The 19,123-nt window shown below is 36.1% G+C and overlaps 1 protein-coding gene across 1 annotated transcript in view; it reads right to left on the bottom strand.

The window, feature by feature from the left end:
• Positions 1 to 19,123, bottom strand: part of Dcdc1 (doublecortin domain containing 1) — a gene marked incomplete at its 5' end in the record, with an annotated part of 398,886 nt that overhangs the window by 293,938 nt on the left and 85,825 nt on the right. Inside the window, one exon of the mRNA XM_059258913.1 lies at positions 6,403 to 6,569. Coding sequence (XP_059114896.1) covers positions 6,403 to 6,569 — 167 coding nt within the window. The remainder of the gene's footprint in view (positions 1 to 6,402; positions 6,570 to 19,123) is intronic.

Genomic DNA, 19,123 nt, shown 5'->3' with positions numbered 1-19,123 from the left:
TGAACTGTTGAGTATAATAATACCTGCATGTGGCCGAGAAACTCAAAGAAAGTTTCTCAGGGATTTGGATTTATTTTACTTGACTTATTTTGGAGGTTACAAAATGAAATACTTTCTACTCAGTATGACTATGAATTTGGATATAAAATAGATGTCTCTAACAATTATCATAAGTTAAATACAGAGAAAATGCAATGCAATATTTGAGAATAAAATTGTGGTTAGTAAATGAAAATGACATACTCATGTCTGTTTTTTTCTATGGTAGAACTTACACATAGGCATGAGAAAACACAAAACATGTAGCAGCATGTTTTAAATGCATTGCTCATATGCTAATGCCAAACCATTCTTCCCAGAGAACTCTAAAGGCTTTGCTCAACAAAGTTTTATACATGTATATATCATATATATGATACATATGTATATATGTGTTATATACATATGATACATATATATCAAACACATGGAAGAAGTGAGGACCTCCCTAGTTGGATTTCTTATTAAATCAATACACAGGCACACGAAGTTACTGTATCTGTATTGTGGTATTAAGCATATAAAACTCTTAAAAAAGATTGTTATAAACTTTTCAGTGAAGCAGCCACAACTTCAGGTGGAAAAAATGGTTCAATAATGCTTCATTTAAAAACAACTTCCATACTCATTCTTTCAAAACATGTTATGAATTAAGTATTTTTTATTGATCAGGAAAATAAGTTGATAAATATTGCTATCACATGAAAAATAAAAAAAATATTCTTAGCCAATCCCAGATGGAACCCATTCTTCATTAAAGTGGTCATAATTAATTATATAAGTAGGGAAGTCTACGGTCTTTGCGTGAGCCTTATAGCATTTAGATTAAATGTATTTGGGCTGCTACTTTAAGGTAAGCTGGCTTAATTTTGAATGAGAGTTTCTTATTAATGAAGCAATGGTTTTCATTGAGAAGCACCCAACTGAGATGTCGTTAAACTTCTCTGGTTTTGTATACCTGGAGTGTCACATCAAAAATACTCCTTCCACCACCCCTACCCACCCAAAGTGAGTTATTCAATAAAGAGTTTTCATGGTAAAAAGTCCAATTTGGGGCCAGGGATACATATTTGACATTTGGTCATATAATTTTAAGAAAATTAGAGGAAAATACAGATTTGAAGATGTGCCTTCTGACCTGACTGCTTTATGACAAGTCAAATGAAACATTCCGTGAAGATAAATGTGTCCCAGATAAATGACAGAAAATAAAAAGCATTTCGGTATCACTTTGTCTTTTATTCCATGACCATTTCCCCCTCTGTAATAATTACCTATGCACAAACTCTAGATGGCAATATTGCACTTACTGTACTTCCACCAAATTGTTCCAGTCGATCCCCACATATCCTCTTTATCAACATTTTATGTGCCGTGGATCTATAGCCTCTTATTATAAGTGTAATGAAGCAGAAGTTATTGAAGCCTTTTATTGATTGCTCAGATCACAAGTTTACTGCCATACTGAATTGGCACCTTACTCGCTGAAGCAAACTGCTGACACCTTTTTAAAAAGTGACAACTACATCTATTTCATGACCAGAAATCCATTTTCATCTCTATCAAGACAAGAATGCAATTTTCACTTCATTTAACTGATGTTAGGCCTGCTCAAAGCATGACACTTAGAAAAAGACACAAGTTTAAGGTTCTTAAAATACTTCAAGTAACTAGAACGCAGCTTGGTTTCACGGGAAAATCAACAATCCCTAGAATCTGCGAACAATCTAATATGCTAAAAAAATTCCCTGTAAGAACCTTAAAGGAGTTTTACGTGTTCGAAATGACAGCACTCTGTTCTCATAGGCCTGATGGTGACTCACGCGTAGGGATTAGAGACTGCCATCAGAGATTTCAAAGGACATTAAGAAGGTTGTTCATAAGCCAAACATTTTGAGTTTCATCCCAGAAAGGCTAACCCGAGGCAACACTCCACTTGATTTGCTGTGTCCAGTACGTACAGTATAAAGGGAGAAACAGAAATGCACAGTCTCTTGGTAAGACAAAGACTAACGACTGATTTCAATTGACCTTAAACAAAGGATCCAAAAAAAAAAAAAACACGTTTCAAACACTTCTTTTAGGAAAATGAAATATTAAATTTTCTTCTCTTTTTCTAACAAACAAATTTCTGTCAGTGCTAAATGCAACTCAAGTATATTTTGAGCTGGATCATTTTTTATGAGAACAATATTGTTATTGTATATTTAATTATATTACATAATTATAAAACTATAAAATTATAAAAATTATATTGAAAGTATCATTAAAGTTATTCGTTTTGGCTTATAAATTTTTTAAATGTAAAAGATTATGAAAATCTTAATTTGGATATTAATAAAATATATTTCAATTTTGAACTGTAAAACCTGCACATACTGAAATTATCTGGTTATTTCCTTATTTAATAATATGCTAATAAAGCAAAACCACAATATAGCTGCAATTTAAACAGTGAAAACTAAGTTTTTAAATAGAAATTCAACGTCTGGACTTCTCAACCCAGTGCCTCAAATATTAAATTTTTTAAAAGTGCATATAAATACACTGACAAAGATTACTTTGTTTAAATTAGTTTTTCCTTAAAAAAAAAAACACATACAAAAATATTAAAGTCACTCAGACCAAAATCATAGTTCTCAACAAACTTGACTAAGTAATGAATTATTATAAATAGCCCAAGTACTCATTTTCAAAATAAAACTAAGAAATAAAATACTTTCCTGCATTTTCAGACATAAAAAGAAACTGCTTGTGTGTTTCAATTATTCAGGTGAAGTTTAGGAAATGCCTCCAGATTGTAAGAAATGTTTGAGGGTTTTTTTTTTTTTATTCATTTTGTTTTACATAAGCTAAAATTTAACTCGAAGTTGATCACTCTTTTCCAAAGTGCTGAAAATGTAGGAGTACGACTTCGCAGTTACAGGATAAAAGCACCTTGTGTCCGCCAGCAGTGTCTGCAAGCCCAGAGTTAAGGCGTCCACCAGGAGGGTGGGGCAGCCATTTCCTCGGTTCCTGGGTTCCTGTCTGACACTCAGGAGTGATTGTACAAGCTCTAATAACTGAAACGGTCATTAACAGTTTTAAATTATTAAAATAGAGAGCTTATGGACCCTTCCAAAAATGATATTTTTTAATGAAGGACAAAGTGCTATATTAATTATGTAAAACTCTAGGAATTTGTTAGTTGTGGGGGCAGGAAGCAAAGAAGTATCTAAATCAGGAAGACAAGGGGCTTCCAGAGATGAAGTTTTCCCCAAACCATGTTTGTCCTTCACACTGCTGATCAGCTATTCCAAGCCCTAATTACTGTAGCTGCCTGGCACACTTCCATGGACGTTTTTCATTTTTACAGTATTTCTGAACAGACTGACATATTTTGTTTACCGACAGCAACTAAAGCTCTGTGTAGGATCATAAATAAAGAAGATCGCGTTTAAAAATCACTAATATCATTTTAAAAGGTAGTGCAGCCTTGTGTTTTGGCCTCTCTTTGGCTGTGTTAGCCATGAATGACAGCTCCCCTGCTTGAAGCACACAGAAAGCACAGCCTTGCTCATTCACTGACAAGACTGTGGCCTTTTCACACGTTCCTTCCACAGCAGTGTTTGTCCCCAAACACTGGAACTCGACACAATGGCATTCCTACTCCAACACCCCCACCAACAGCACCAGTACATAACAAGAATGCTAATGAGCTGGAGCTGGCCCTGATGAAAGTGTTAACTACATTTCATCTAAAAGCGGTTATGCTGTTTCAAAGATTACCAATTAAGCAGATTCTGCTTAGCTCTCAGCGATTTCTAAGAGGTTTCCACTCTTAAGGAAATATATGTGATAAATGGAAGACTAAGTGACTTTAAGCTGTCTTAAGTATAATATCTCACTTTATTACTCACAAACAGTATATATTTAAGACCACCATAAGTAATGTGCTTAATTCAGCTGCATGCTATAATACCAAACTAAAGTTTAAAATGAAAAAAAAAATGAGTAGGTTCATAAATACAAAACCAGTAGCCCTGACTTTTCCTTTAAAGTTATCATGTAACAGTTTGTTTAAGAGAAGTCCCTTTGGTAATATCAACATTTTAAATCCACTATATTTTGACAGACAACAAAACAGCATGATTTTCACATGGGGTATCAGAAGTGGTATAAATGGAAATGATATCAAGAGGTAATACAGTCCTACAATTTTATAAACTCAAGATTTGTTAACAAAATAGGAACCATCATTCATCCACATGTCACCTGTCTAACGATTCCTTAACACGCTTAGACAGAACACTACATAAAAACGGCTTTCTGGAAGGTCAAATGAAGTAATGCAGTTCAAATAAAGCTCATTAATGCTGAGGAGGACATTTGATATGAACTCCTACTCATAAAATAAAGATATTGTCAGGCTTAACACTTGGCCCGTGGTGGCATTGTAACAGTACCACTATAGTGAGTTTTTAAAACATTAAAGCAATGGAAAAGAGACACAAAATATATATAACTAAACACAACTAAAAAAATAGAAAATTTTTGCAAATTCATGACATTCTTCCTTGCCTTTATCTGTATACTTTACTTTAAAACTTATGTATAATGTGAAGCTTAACACTGTTACAATGTAATAAGAGATAAATCTGGAAAAGAAATAGCAAGGAAACTAGATTTTTAAGGTTTCTTAAACTTAGCGTTAACACTGAAATTCTTATAGAGTAGCTAAATAGACAACTTGGGACAAACTAAAGTTGTGAAATTTTGTTCATGTTTACATTTAAAATTTAATCAGATACATTGGTCATCATTTTGAGTAGTGCATTCTTTAAATCAAAGCAGCAGTCCTCAAGGCCCTTTTTCCCCACAATGTACTGCACTCTTAAGTTTAATGTTTGAGGCCAGTTGGATGTTTCAGTGTTTAGAGCAGCAGAAATGAGAGAGGCTGCTGCCGTCCAGATGCCTCTGTCTCCCCAACCCTCACTTCCAATGACACTTAGAAAGTGCTTCCCTCCAGATTTTATTTAAACAGTGCTTTTCTTGCATTAGAAAAAGGACATAGGCTTTTTTAAGCATTAAATAACTTTAAACCCTCCAGTAAGTGGAACCAAAATATACAACAGCAAATAAACAACTATAATTCAGCAAGTCATAATCCATTTGATTATATCAATATATGTTGAACATCAATATTTAAATATAAAATAAGTTAAAGATAATACCATAGTTATTATACTAGTTTTTTTATATGACAGTCTAATAAAACATAAAGAAGTTTGAATTTTAGTCAAAATGTCTATAGTAGTTATTAATCCTCCCTGGTTCACTGAAATTAATTAAAAAGCAAACTAAATACACGTTGCCTGTAAAGTTTCTCTGAGACACCGTTGGAAGTTCTCAACACTATCATGAACTTTCTTCCACACATTGTGAGCTGCCCTTTTCTGAACAGACAGCAGGAGGTGCTGTGTGAACACCAAGGCTTTCATTTCATGCCTCCCTCCCCTTCCTCTCTGTATGCAAAGGATAGTGAGATGCTTTCAAATATTCATTTTTCAACAGCCTGTGGCCTGAGATAATGAGCCAAGTTCTAAAATGGAAGTTCCGAATTCACAATATAAACCTCATCCTTACTTACCACAGGAAAAGGATGGTTTCACTTAAGTCTAAAAGGGAAGTTTTTTTTAATGTCACAGCTTCTTTTTTATTATCAAAATTGCAACATTCTGTTTACAATATAAATCCTTCTTTAAGTAAATCAAGTGTCCCAAAAGTTATTGCAAAAATATCTATCATTATACACACATATACACACACACACACACATAACACAACTATATAATGATATTAAAAGGTAAAATGGAGTTTAATTTAGTCCAATTCTGAAATAGATAAGTTAAATAAGTGTGAGTGAAGTAAGTTACTCTTGAGGTGGAGTTAATTCACAATTCATTTCTCTAGAATCTGATTTGGTTTTAGACCCACTTCAACAATAGTGAGGTTAGTTTACACCAGGAGGAAAAACTAGGGTTCTAAGCTTTCAGGTGAGTAGGGATCCATTCATTTCCTTCCATAGTGTAACTGACTCTAGAATTTCTACATAAAGATCTGCTTTCGCTTTACAGAGTAAGCAGCGAGAAGAGATGAGAAATATGACATCCTATACCAAAAGACAGACACAATTAGCCCCATTATCCCAGGCTTCAAGAGTCCAGAAGCATTCTGGCTCTCTTATAGGCACTGAGCTCACAAAATACATGTCACAGTTCTTTTGTAACACAATGCCAGTCATTGAATCTATAGAACCAAATACATCTGAAAAAAATATATATATATATATAATAAGGTAGTTTTTGAAGAGGGATGACTCACCTGCTTGTAATAATTTTTTGCAGACTTTAATCGTTGATACAAGGCCCCAAGAACTCCTTGGATGTACATCTTAGCACCCGAGGGGCTGAAACCTTCTCCTTTAGAGACCCAAAGTGGTCCCCGCAAAGGTGTGATGGAATTTTGCAGGCATTTTTCAAGCAGAGGAACTATTGGAGAGAAGAATGGGAAAATTCCTTTGACCCAACTGAAACACACTGCCTGGAATGCAGCCTCAAGACCACAGCTAACTCTTAACGTCTATTATTTATGTCTGACCTGGGTTAAGTCTTAGAAAGGCAATTCCTTTAGAAAGGCAATTCCTGCATTACCAGTGGCCACCATGAAGGATGTATTTATATTGCGACACCCCCCATGCAAGTCTCATAAGCTTTGTGAGCACACCTGAATAGTTCTGAAGTGTGCCTAACTAGCTGCACGGAGTGTCATGGTGTGCACTGATTGCCTTATCTTCTCATTTATCACAGATGAGTTGGAACCAGCCTTGCCGAAAGCTACTTGCATTGTCCTGATAAAACTGTAAGATCCATGTTGTTTCTGTATATCGCTTCCTATAGAGGAATCTGTGTGCCCAAAATATCACATCTGGAAATTATTCATAAAATATAATCCTCACCTTTATCAGCCTTCCTATCCCAGGCCTGTCATTGACATTTGTTAAAGCAACCCATGAAACAGGGTGAAGACTGTTTAAATATAAGAGGGGAGAATGTTAAGCAAAGATTTTCTCATACCCTTGTGTTTCCAAGTACCCAGAATATATAAGCTAGTGGTAGATTTAGGAATGGTATCCCAGCAGGAGTTTTTTTTTAACATATAAAGGTATTTACTTGCGGGCCTGTAATGTAACATCCATGTGAACTTGACAGACATGTTTATACACTTTTTCACATGATTAGCTCATAAAGTCTGTGTAGTGTAAAATACTCAAATGACATGGCAGCTAGCTAATATTTTTCAAATTTATTTTTTCTCTGAAAAGCTAGAAATAAATAACAAAATCTTAGGCCCAGAAAAAATAAATATATATCACTTTTATTTAATATGGTCTTTACTTAAATGTATATGTATGTGTATATATATATATATATATATATATATATATATATATACCAAAAATAAACATGTAAAAGAGATATAGATCCTTGCTATATTATTCTTACACACACTTCTGCTAGAAAAATGAATTAAGTAGATCACAAGCAAAGAAAGTAGGTCTGTGCCCTTGGTTATGTTATATGTTGCATATTTTATAGAGAGAGGCCCAGCATTGCAATGCAGAAACTGAATTACAATTAAGCTCAGCTGAGCTAGTGAGAGGCTGAGTTATGCAAATGGCCTTTGCTACTGGTGTTTAAATCTTATTCTTAGTTAAGAAATCATGCATTTTAGGACACTGTGTTCTCCAGCTCCCCATCAAAGCACAACTTAAAATTCTAGTGTGTTCATTGCTTCGAAAAATATTGGAGACAAAGCTTTTAAGATTTTCTCCTGCTGTCATGAAAATCAAAATGTATAATGTGGTGACTTTGCAGATGTATGTGTGAAATCCAGTCATCCAGTTTGAGAAACTAACTCCTAAAATTCTATTAGGCCTATTCTTCAACACTCACAGCAACTACTTTTCTCTATAGGTTTTAAGTAAATAGGTGTCTCACTCACATACACACACACACACACACACACACACACACACACACACACACACGTAAAGCATTGTACTACCATAAAAGAAAAAGTAAGAGAGAAATACGACTTATAGTCTTCAATCTTTCAAAATCAAGATAGATAAGACAAGTCAATTTTGATATCAGTTTTGCACAACTAAACACAGTTTGGAACCATTTGCATTTCAGCTTGCTAACACAATGCTCACAGATTGCTACGTATTTCATTTTGATTTATACAGCTTTAATTGTATACTCACTCAATCCAGTACACTTTCCAAACACTGAAAAGCATTACTTATAGTAGTTACTGTAGGCGTTAATCTTTTTAAGTTAGATAAATCAGGAAGCAAGGTGATAAATTTATAAGATTTAGATGCTAGAGTTAATCTCAACTTTAAATCTGAGAATATTCTGTGATGTTCATCAGTCTTATTCATCTATACACATCACAAAATAATTTTCAGACTCTTTATGCCAGCCCAACAGATTTCAAAAGAGCATTTCCTACATTTTTCTAGCACAAAATGACTGTTTTCAGAGTTTGTAATCTCCATAACAATTTAAGAAAATGTATAACTTGGGGGGAAAATTAGACTTCAATGTATAGCAAAGTGCCAGAACTGATACTGAGTAGAAAATTGCTCCCATGTGCCACATGATTTACGTAATTAGGAAAACTATGGAAACCAGAAACAGTAAAGCAAAGAAAGAGGTATTCACAAGCAGGTTGTATAAGGAACTTCAGAATCTGCTCTGAACTTGTTGAATAATCTGTTCAGTATTCCAGCCTCTCCCTGCTGGAAGCAGGTCCTCATTATAACCAGGAGAGCACTAATAAAGGTTAGCCTCTGAACTAGGGATTAGAAGGCTCTTTCTTTGGGGACGCTTCAAACTAGTAACTTTGATGATCCTGAAAAGGGAGATGAAGCGCAATCCAAGAACAAACAGTGTTTCCACTAAGTAGGGAGGTACAGAGAACAGAAGAAAACGATAGTCTAAATACTCGGGAAAGAAGTGTGAAGCAGCCTGTCTACTGTGTTGAAAATAAAATGTATTCGGCACAAGCAAGAACAATCCACGACAGCGGGAGAGATGAGTCAGCCTAAGACGCAGCTTTGAAACGTAAAAGAATAATTGATTTGTTGACAGTCACTTGAGTTTTCAACACAGACCATAGGTTTTTAACACAGGGATGGCTGACTTTTTACTGTAGTTTAGTGCTCATAAAAGATCAGATTTGTTTAGTTGGTTGTTGGTTTCAGTTTTGCTGTTATTGTTGTTGCTGCTGCTGATGCTATGTAAGACAACGTATGACCAGGTAGCTTTGACTTGCCTGCAATTCCCATGGTAGACCATGTTGGCCTCAAACTTCTTTTGACTCTCCTGCCTCTGCCTTCTGAGTACTGGCACTACAGATGTGAGCCACCACACTTGGCTTCATAAGCACTCTCTTTTTGTTTCCTTGTTTGTTTTTTATTCTCCTCTCATCCATTGCACCCCGACCACAGATTCTCATCCCTCCACTCCAATTCTTCATAAGAGTTCTTAACCCGTGGTTTTCTTCTTCTGTGTAGAACTATTCCTTTTTCTGTTTCTATAGAAAAACTGTACCCTGTCCCATAAATATGTGCAAGAAATTAGGAAAATTATTTAGAAAGGTCAAGTGATATGCTTAAGCCTTGAAAAGGAGCATGACCTGCATGTTGACAAAACAAACTCCGGGATTTCATTTCCTGTGTCCTTCCAAACCATACACTTTCTTCAAAGAGTTGCCTAGAAATATTTCCTCTCACAAGAAGCCTGCCTTATGGATGGTTAATGCTGGTGTGCAAGGCTACATACATGCATTCCTTCACATGTGGAAGGCCTTTATCTCAGCTCTTCTACCAACTTCCTACTTACTTGGTGGAGACAAGAACTTTTCCTTTCAGGGTTTTCATTAAGCAAGCCCTCAACCCTGTATGTTAAAGAGCATTAAAAATCCAGCATTCCTTAAATTTATCAATATATATATATAAATATATATATATATATATATATATATATATATATATAGATAGATAGATAGATAGTCATAAGCTGGGGTCATTTCTACCACTTGAAAAATATAATATGGATAGTTGCTTTGAATACATTTTCTTAAATCACAGATTCTGTATTTCAGGTAAAATTAAAATTAGTCTAACAATTTTGGTGGGTTTACATTTCAGCCAGAGTACATGTAACTAGAAAAAAGAAGTACTGCCCAGAACAAGCCTAGCTGCCTATGGGAAAATTTCTATCTATAGACAGAGAGGCAGCAAGCTGTAAGATTTTAACATGTTTGCCTCCTTGTCTCAGGTTACCAATTCAAGTAGATTGAAAATTAATTATTAATTTAATAATATAATATTTGTATAATTTTAATAGTTTAATAATATTTAATATTTAAGTCTTTAATGATGATTTAATAATGCTAAAATAACTAATAATCTCAATAGGTAAGATTGAGGATGGTGGGTGGAAATGGAACATTTAACCAAAGTGAATGATGTGAAAGGTCAAATGCCTGTAACTCCTGTTTGGTATCTGCAGCGTTTCTTCCCTGATTTTTCTGCCAATCAATATACTCTCATCCTTCAAGGACCATCTCCCATGTAATTTATTTAGAAAGAGTTGCCTCTTCCTTGACATTTTCTACAGTGTTCCTGTTCTTCTAGTAGTGTTAGTCCTTAACTTCTCCCTTCCCATTGCCTTCCTCCACTAAATCTCAAATCCTTTGGACTTTGAGGTCACAGTGTTCTGTTTGGATAGTTTAACTTTATCTTTACTCAACAAATAATAACTGCATAAGTTTATGGGTTAAACTATGACATGTAAATTGTGGAATAGACAGATCATTCCGATTACTATATTAGGTCATGATGTCTTTTAGTTTGGTAAAAGAAGTGCTTTGTGTGTGCTGTGGAAGGCCATTTATAGAAGAGCCTTAGACCACGAGTTCAGGCACACTGAATCACTTAGGACCTGTAACTTCCTACAGCCTGCTAAAAACTTGACAGATAAGTATGACCATATGCAGATTTCTCAAAGCATACTTGGGTCATGCACAATGATTTTAATTGTCTTTATAATATTACTTTGAGAATAACAGAGAAAATCAACATTATGTTAAAAATCATGAGACTTAGCAACAAAGGGTTAACTAGCCACAAGGTGAGAGGTTGGTATGTTTTAAAGTTCTTGGAGGACCATCATGAAGTTTACCCTGCCCCATCGTAAAGCATGCAGGGAAAAGAACACACTGAACTTTAATTAGCAGGAACAAGGAAAGGCAGTTTCCTCTGTGGCCTCCAAACACACTTGAGTTCACGTGTTAATATACAAACAAACATCTTGGACTTCAGGACAATCTCACATTAAAACAATCTTGTCACTGTTAATAAGTTTGAATGTTCCTGATTATACCAAAGACAGCAGTACATAACAAGGAGCCAAAAATCCCTCTCAAGAGCAAGCACAAAGATTATGAAATTTGTCAGTGAGACAGACTGAGATGCTCTGTCAAGACTTATAGCTGGGGGATACACATACCTCTCCTAGAACAACATTTTACATTAATAGAAGCTCTTTGAATCATACTATGAAAAGCATTTGAAATTAATTTATTTTCAGTCAGCTTAGGAAATAACCAAAGGCTTTAATATCCTGCTTCCAATTTAACATTAAGATCCATGCCAATTAAATATATAAAATTATAATTTTCAAAATATTTCAATTTTCACATTTGTCACAGTTCATGTTTCTACAGAAGCAAAGTACTGCCCAGAGCACAGTTAATTGTAAAGAAACTTCTTTATGCTTTGTGATACAAGCTGCAAGCCTCAAACTGCTCACTGGGAGCAAGATATTGTTTAGAAATTTTAAAACATTGGAAAATTCCCCACTAATACAGATGGAAGATTTTAAAATGAAGTTGACCTATCTAAAAAAGACTCTTTGAACAAAACAGACTTGGTTCTTGAGAGATTCCCAGCTCTAACTGCCTCCCAGGCCAGGAAGTATACTTACAAAGTCTGTTCTAGTGTCAAGGGATATTCAAGGGGTGTGTGTGTGTGTGTGTGTGTGTGTGTGTGTGTGTGTGTGTGTGTGTGTTAATGCTCTTGCCTTGGACTTAGATAATAGTTGGAAAACCCCTTCTGGGAAGACTAAATGATGGTGAAGATGCTGTCTCCTGTGTTGTTTGCTCTATATCAGTGTGTTCCCATTCGAACAACAGCTGCTGGGTACTTCTGTTTATGTGCTATATGTCATATCTCATTGTCCCTACGGTACTTATGAGAAAGAATTTAGTAGTCGTTTTCTTAAATACCAATGCCTACCCAAATTTGGAATTTTTTCCCACTGAACAAAATGACAAGCAAGCAATTGTTATAGTTAAAGCCATCATTCACAGCTGTTTTAGTTTTCAGTGATCCCATTAAACTGACGGTATATTGCCTGTGGGGGCTGTAGTGGCGGAATACTTCTGTAAGAGACATTGATTTGTATGATAGGATCAAACAAAATAGGTTGTGCCAGAGGAGAAGATGTCTTGGGTCGTATTGGCTTTATCTGAGTCAAATTTGATGTAGATGTTATGCCCTTTACCGGACACCTGGTTATTTTAATTGTTGATACATGGATGAGAGTTAGACCACTGGAGCTTAGGAAGTACAACATTTTAGAAAGTCTTCTCTGGTTTGAAAAATGCAGCCTGAGTCATGCCTTTTCTTAAACTGAACGAAGTAGCTGTGCATTAAATATGCTGGCACATCTTCTGCTTGAGCAAGTGGACCGAAATGGTGTGAATTGTTAATGCCTTGCTGCATTGGTTCACGGCTTGTGACTGATCATTTGTAACTATATCTACTCCTTGTTCCATGAAATCAAGTATGGAGTAATGGGTTCATCAGATTTTGGGGTTAAATTGAGAGTGAAGAGGTACTGTGTGTGGAAATAAGAGTTGCCATGTTCAGGGCTGGCCTTGTAACAGCATGGAGTCTAAAGGCGATATTCAAAACCACTCCACTCATCATACGCTTACTGATTCTGAATAGGGCCCATTTGCAGGGGACATTTGGTAGTTTTCCAATACGCTTTATGCCTCTTTCTGCTTCCACCACCATGCACATCTTTTTTTCATACACCCCCAGTAGCACATTGGTAGCCCAGGTCAGCACACACAATTCATTTATTTAAATGACTTGATTTATACAAATAGAAATAAGCTGGGATTCTGTTGTCTGAATCTTGCCTTTCCCCTCAACAAAAATAATTGTGTGTGTCATTGAAAATGCAAGTCTTTTTGTGAATTCAAATTCTTGGACATCTAAAAGATTGGAGTTTTAGTATTGATGTAAAATAATTGAATTGGTATGTACAAAACTGAAGATTACTTAAGAAATATTGAGAATTAATTATATTTGTCTACTTTTATTGGCAGTGCTCTATATCAATATGCAAAATTGAATATATATGGCATGCTTTTTGTAAACTTTAAGGCTCTGTATAAAATTTTAAAGGACTTTGTAAATTTTTTAAAGTATACTATATAAAACTCAATAAATTAATGTAACAAAACCTGGGAGTAATAACCTTTCAAAGTGTCCTAGGTACTTTTCCCCAAAAGTTTAACTCAAACCTTGTTTTGACCCCAATTAAACTTTGACCCAAAAATAAAAGATATAATAGAAAACATAGCCAGACCTAGACAGGAAGTTAAGTACACAAAGTGATTACATACATAGTTAATATACAAAGACAAGTTAATCATAAGATACCTCAAAGTTATAACAGTCATGTGAGCACAAATCTCAAAAATGTAATCGGTCTTTTTACTTTTTTTCTTTTAAGTGTAAAAAGTGATAATAATAACAGCTAGAAGAACTCAGGGAGATATAGGAGTCACTTCATGTCAATAAAGCAGTTTTGTCCCCTTGAAATGAAACACTAAGTCACCAAACAACTTACATTTCGATTCTTTACTTAGGATGTAACTTACATATGTTACAACATATTTTAAATTCAACAAACTAGAGAAGTTGTAATAGTTACAATAGTTACCATAGAGGACTCTTTTTTTTTTTTTTTATTGGTTTTTCGAGACAGGGTTTCTCTGTGTAGCTTTGCGCCTTTCCTGGAACTCGCTTTTGAGACCAGGCTGGCCTCGAACTCACAGAGATCTGCCTAGCTCTGCCTCCCGAGTGCTGGGATTAAAGGCGTGCGCCACCATCGCCCGGCGAGGACTCTTTTTTGAAACTTCTTTTTTTCCTTGTTTGGTTCAAAACAGCAGAATCTTCTATAGCAAACATTTTACATACTTTGTTGGCTATTTTTTTCTCTCCTGAAAACTCTTGAGAGAACAAATGTCTTTTCTGAGTCCTAGTCTTTTAAAGGGAGTAACAATTAGGCTATTTCTACACTAGAAGTTATGTTTATTACAACATTTTCCTAATGAACTTTGAGGATGAGGAAGGAGTCATTAGAATCAGATAAATAGTTTTAGTCTTAGAGTTTGACAGCCAAGAAACAAGAAACAAAGCCATTCAGGGAGATGAGGGAGGACATAGACTTAGTAGGACATGAAATATTGTTCATCCCAACAAAAGCTAGAAGTGATGATCACATCTTAATGAAGGCATAAGAAAGTCTAGGTTTTAAAGATGTCAAAGGGACTTTTCTAACAGAAACCAGAGTCTACATGTAGATTTGACTGCTTTGTGGACACTCACAGCACACTACACAGTTGTATAGCCTCATATTGAAATGACCACGGTGATGATCCCATAAGTACCCAACTGTCACCAACAGGCTTTTGGACAATATTCTCAACACTGTAAATTAGCAGTGAACATACACATCAATGATTACTAACACCCTCGATTTTTTCATCTAAGCAGTGTGAGCAGCCCAAGTCTGATGCCTAGAAGTCACTGGGAGACACTGAAGATATACCTAAGGAATCCTGAAGCCAAAGCAAAGTCACAATGAGGACAGTTTTGGGTTAGACCTTCCTGAGTCACATCTCCTAGCCCACAATGGCTCTTGACTGACTGGCTGCCTTAACCCATGCCAGTGTTGTCACTGGACACATTTACAGGCTTGTGATTACTGCCAACACTGGTATCCATCTTCAGCAAGAGACCCAACTTTTTTATTTCAAAAAAATTTTAAAGTAAAGGTAAATGAGAAAACCATATAAGAATCCAAGAGAGGCAAATGCTTAATCATAAAAATGTTTATCCATAAGCACTTGTCTTTTCTCTGTTGTACATAGCTGTGTGTGAGCCTGGTTTAGTACAGTCCTCTTGTATTATAAAACACTATGTCATCGTGGTTTTGATATATACCAAAATGATTAATGACTATGGAAGCTGAACATCTTTTCTGTGCTTATTGCCAAATGTATATCTTCTCTGTGGAAATGTCTACTCAGGTTCTGCCATTTTTCTAATTAGGTTGTCTTTTTGAAATTGAGCATAAGACTTTTTCATATATTCTCAATATTAAACACATTAGATGTGATTTGAAAATATTTTATTCCATTATGTAGATTGTCTTTTCATTTTATGGATAATATCCTTTAATTCACAAAAATGTTTCAATTCAATGAAGTCAAATTTGTGAGTTTTTCTGTTATTGCTCATGCTTTGGATTTAATGTCTAGAAATCTGTTGCCAAGTTCAAGATCATGAAGATTTGCTCCTACATTGGCTTCTAAGAGTTTCAGAGTTTCAGCTCCTGGATTTTTTATTTATTTTGTGATAATTTTTGTAGATAGGAAATTAGATTTGTCTTCAATCTTTGCATGTGGAAACCTAGTTGACTCAGCACCAGGGCTGAAGAAAATACTCTTCTCTGATGAATATCTTAACATCTCTGTCACAAGTCAAGTGACCACAGACTACAGATGTGCTAGGCTATTTCTAGACTCTTAAATTCAGTTCCATTTTTCTCTACGTCTATTCTCACATCAGTACCATACTTTTAATTACTGTATTACAGTTAATACATTTAAAAATTTGAAAGTAAGTACAATTCGCAAAGTTTGTAATGTTAAGGGCACATTTCTACATCAGACTGCCATAATAGAAGACAATAATCTTCAACAGTACCTATGCTGACCTCACCTTTGACCAGCTGCTATGAACTGAGGAATGTTTTACAAAATTCAAGAAAGCGTTATTCTTATGGGACCAAGTTCGTCAGGAGCTCTAGAAATAATATAAGTGATTCTGAGTAGCAAACAACAACAAAATGAAAGACAGACTTATGGAGTGGGGGGATTAGCAGTGTGGCCTCTCACAGATGGTACTTTAATATGTAGGAGCTCTGTGCTTTGTGGGTTTGTTTGTTTGCTTGCTCTTTAATATCAGAAGTAAGCTAGCAGTTTATGGAGTATGTCATGGATATAAAGTTTATAGTTATATTTTTTCCTGAAAGTCTGATTTTCAACTTTATAGTAAACAAAAACTATGTAGAATTTGAGCTTGAAAGATCACAACAACTAAATGTAGCTGGGATTGTTTCCAACAACCCTGGCTTTCAAAAAAAAAAAATATCAGGCTGGGGTTGGATCAAGTTTTGGTTTTTCCAGGTGTGCAGTGGACAGTTTGACCTCCTAGCTCCTCATGGTTGGTTTACTGTGCAGGCTACTGATGCTTGCTCTTAAATCATGCATTGAACTTTTAAAACTTGAAACAAGACTGAGGATGACATAACCATTTCAAGTATTAGATAGTGGAAAATAGTCTCTGCTAGCACTTTAAAGAATGATGCCAGGCAACTTCTACATATACTATAGAGATGGCTTGTCTTTAAATTATGGGCACCAGTTCCAAGACCAGGTAGGCAGCCTAGATCTGATGACCAGAATTCTAAATTATTCATTATTGTGGTGGTTTGAATAGGTATGGTCCCCATAGACTCATGTGTGAATGCTTGGCCCATAGGAGTAGCACTGATAGGAGGTATGGCCTTGTTGGAGGAAGTATGCCACTGTGGAGGTGGGCTTTGAAGTCTCATATATGCTCAAGCCACAGCCAATTTGACAGTTCATTTCCTGTTGCCTGTGGATCAAGATGTAGAACTCTCAGCTCCTTCTCCAGCATCATGTCTGCCTGTACACCACCATGTTTCCCACTATAATGATAATGTACTAAACCTCTAAAACTCTAAGCCAGCCCCAACTAAATGTTTTCCTTCATAAAAGTTTCAGTGGTCATGGTGTCTCTTCACAGCAACAAAACCCTACCTAAGGCAATTACGTTATTTTGTTGTTGTTATAGCTGCTAATTGTTTTGGGACAGGGCTGGTCTGGAACTGTCTATATGGACCAGGCTGACCTCAGGCTTACAAAGATCTGCCTGCCTCTGCCTTGCAAGTGCTAAAATTAAATGTATTATGTTAAATTGAATCATGGGCCAAAACAGAAATGTGGAAGATCTGGTGTTACATTCCTGCAGCTGGTTCGCAAGCATTTACAATAAGCTACAGCAATCCAACTTGACTCTGAATTTATTTATCACAAACTTATCATGATTTTAAATCACAAAAACCCAAAGTGTGGCTCATGTATAAATGGTAGACTTATTCTAAAAAGAACATTTTATCTTCTTCAGTTAAGAAAAGGACTCTCTATTGTGTGGAACAATTTGAAGAGTATTGGAATTAGCTCTTCTTTGAAATTCTGGAAGAATTCTGCACTGAAACCACTTGGTCCTGGACTTTTTTTGGTTGAGAGACTTTTAATGACTATTTCTATTTCCTTAGGGATTATTGGCCTATTTAAATAGTTTATCTGGTTTTGATTTAACTTTGGTATGTGGTACCTATCCAGAAAATTGTCCATTTCTTTCAGATTTTCCAACTTTGTGGAGTACAGGTTTTTGAAGTATGACTTGGTGATTCTCTGGATTTCCTGAGGTCCATGGTTGGGTCCCAGGTGGAGCTCCAAGAGTGCAATCGATGAGAGAGAGGAGGGATTCCATGAGCAAGGGACATCAAGACCATGACCAGAAAAAGTACAGAGACAGCTAGCCAAACTAGTATAAACGCATGAACTGTGGACCAATAGCTGAGGAGCCCCCATGGTACTGGACTAGGCCCTCTGGATAAGCAAGACAGTTGTTTAGCTTGAACTGTATAGGGGGACCCCAGGCAGTGGGACTGGGACCTGTCGCTAGTGCATGAGCCTGCTTTTTGGAACCTAGTGCCTATGGTGAGACACTTTGCGCAGCCTTGGTGCAGGAAGGAGGGGCTTGGACCTGCCTCAACTGAATGTACCAGGCTCTGCTGACTCCCCATGGGAGACCTTGCCTTGGAGGAGGTGGGAATGGAGGGTGGGTTGGGGGGGAAGGCTGGGGGGTGGGAGGAGGGAGGACAGGGGAATCTGTGGTTGGTATGTAAAATGAATAGAAAAATCTCTTAATAAAAAAATTATTTAAAAAAAGAAAGAAAGAAAAGGACTCTCTATAAGTCCTTGGAAAGCAGCTTGAGTCTCTCTCCAGAGAAAGCTGAGTATGAAAACCTGTGAAGAGGTGGTGTTCATGTTACAGACAAGTTAGAGTACAAATGCCTGGGACTCTTCAGTGAGGACAGGACATAAAACAACTAGAGATAAAGATTGGTGTAAGTTACACAAGAAAAAGCATTGCACAAACTCGGGTCCTAAGACAAAGGGAAGACAAAGACCAGATAAGTCATGCTGCAGGCAGGGGAGTAGTAGACCAAGAACTCTACATCCAAATCAGATGTCGCGCTGTGAGAGAAGCCACCCTTGGCAGGATTATTGACCTCAAGGAAGTGAAAATGAGTAAGACTGACTTGAACAAAGGATACCATTGGCAAGCTTGAAATATATTCTCTTCATGTCTCTTACTATGAGACACACCGCACAAAAAAATAACTCAAGACCTATGTCAAAATAGTGCAAGCATGGAGCAGGAAGCCAAGGGAAAAAGAAAGGATGCAACTGCAGCAGAGAAGGCTAACTCCAAACTCTTCTGGAAAGA

Source organism: Peromyscus eremicus, chromosome 4, assembly GCF_949786415.1.
Source record: "Peromyscus eremicus chromosome 4, PerEre_H2_v1, whole genome shotgun sequence".
Lineage (NCBI taxonomy): Eukaryota > Metazoa > Chordata > Mammalia > Rodentia > Cricetidae > Peromyscus > Peromyscus eremicus.
Note: the sequence above shows the minus strand (reverse complement) of the source record. Positions and strands in the feature narration are given on the sequence as shown.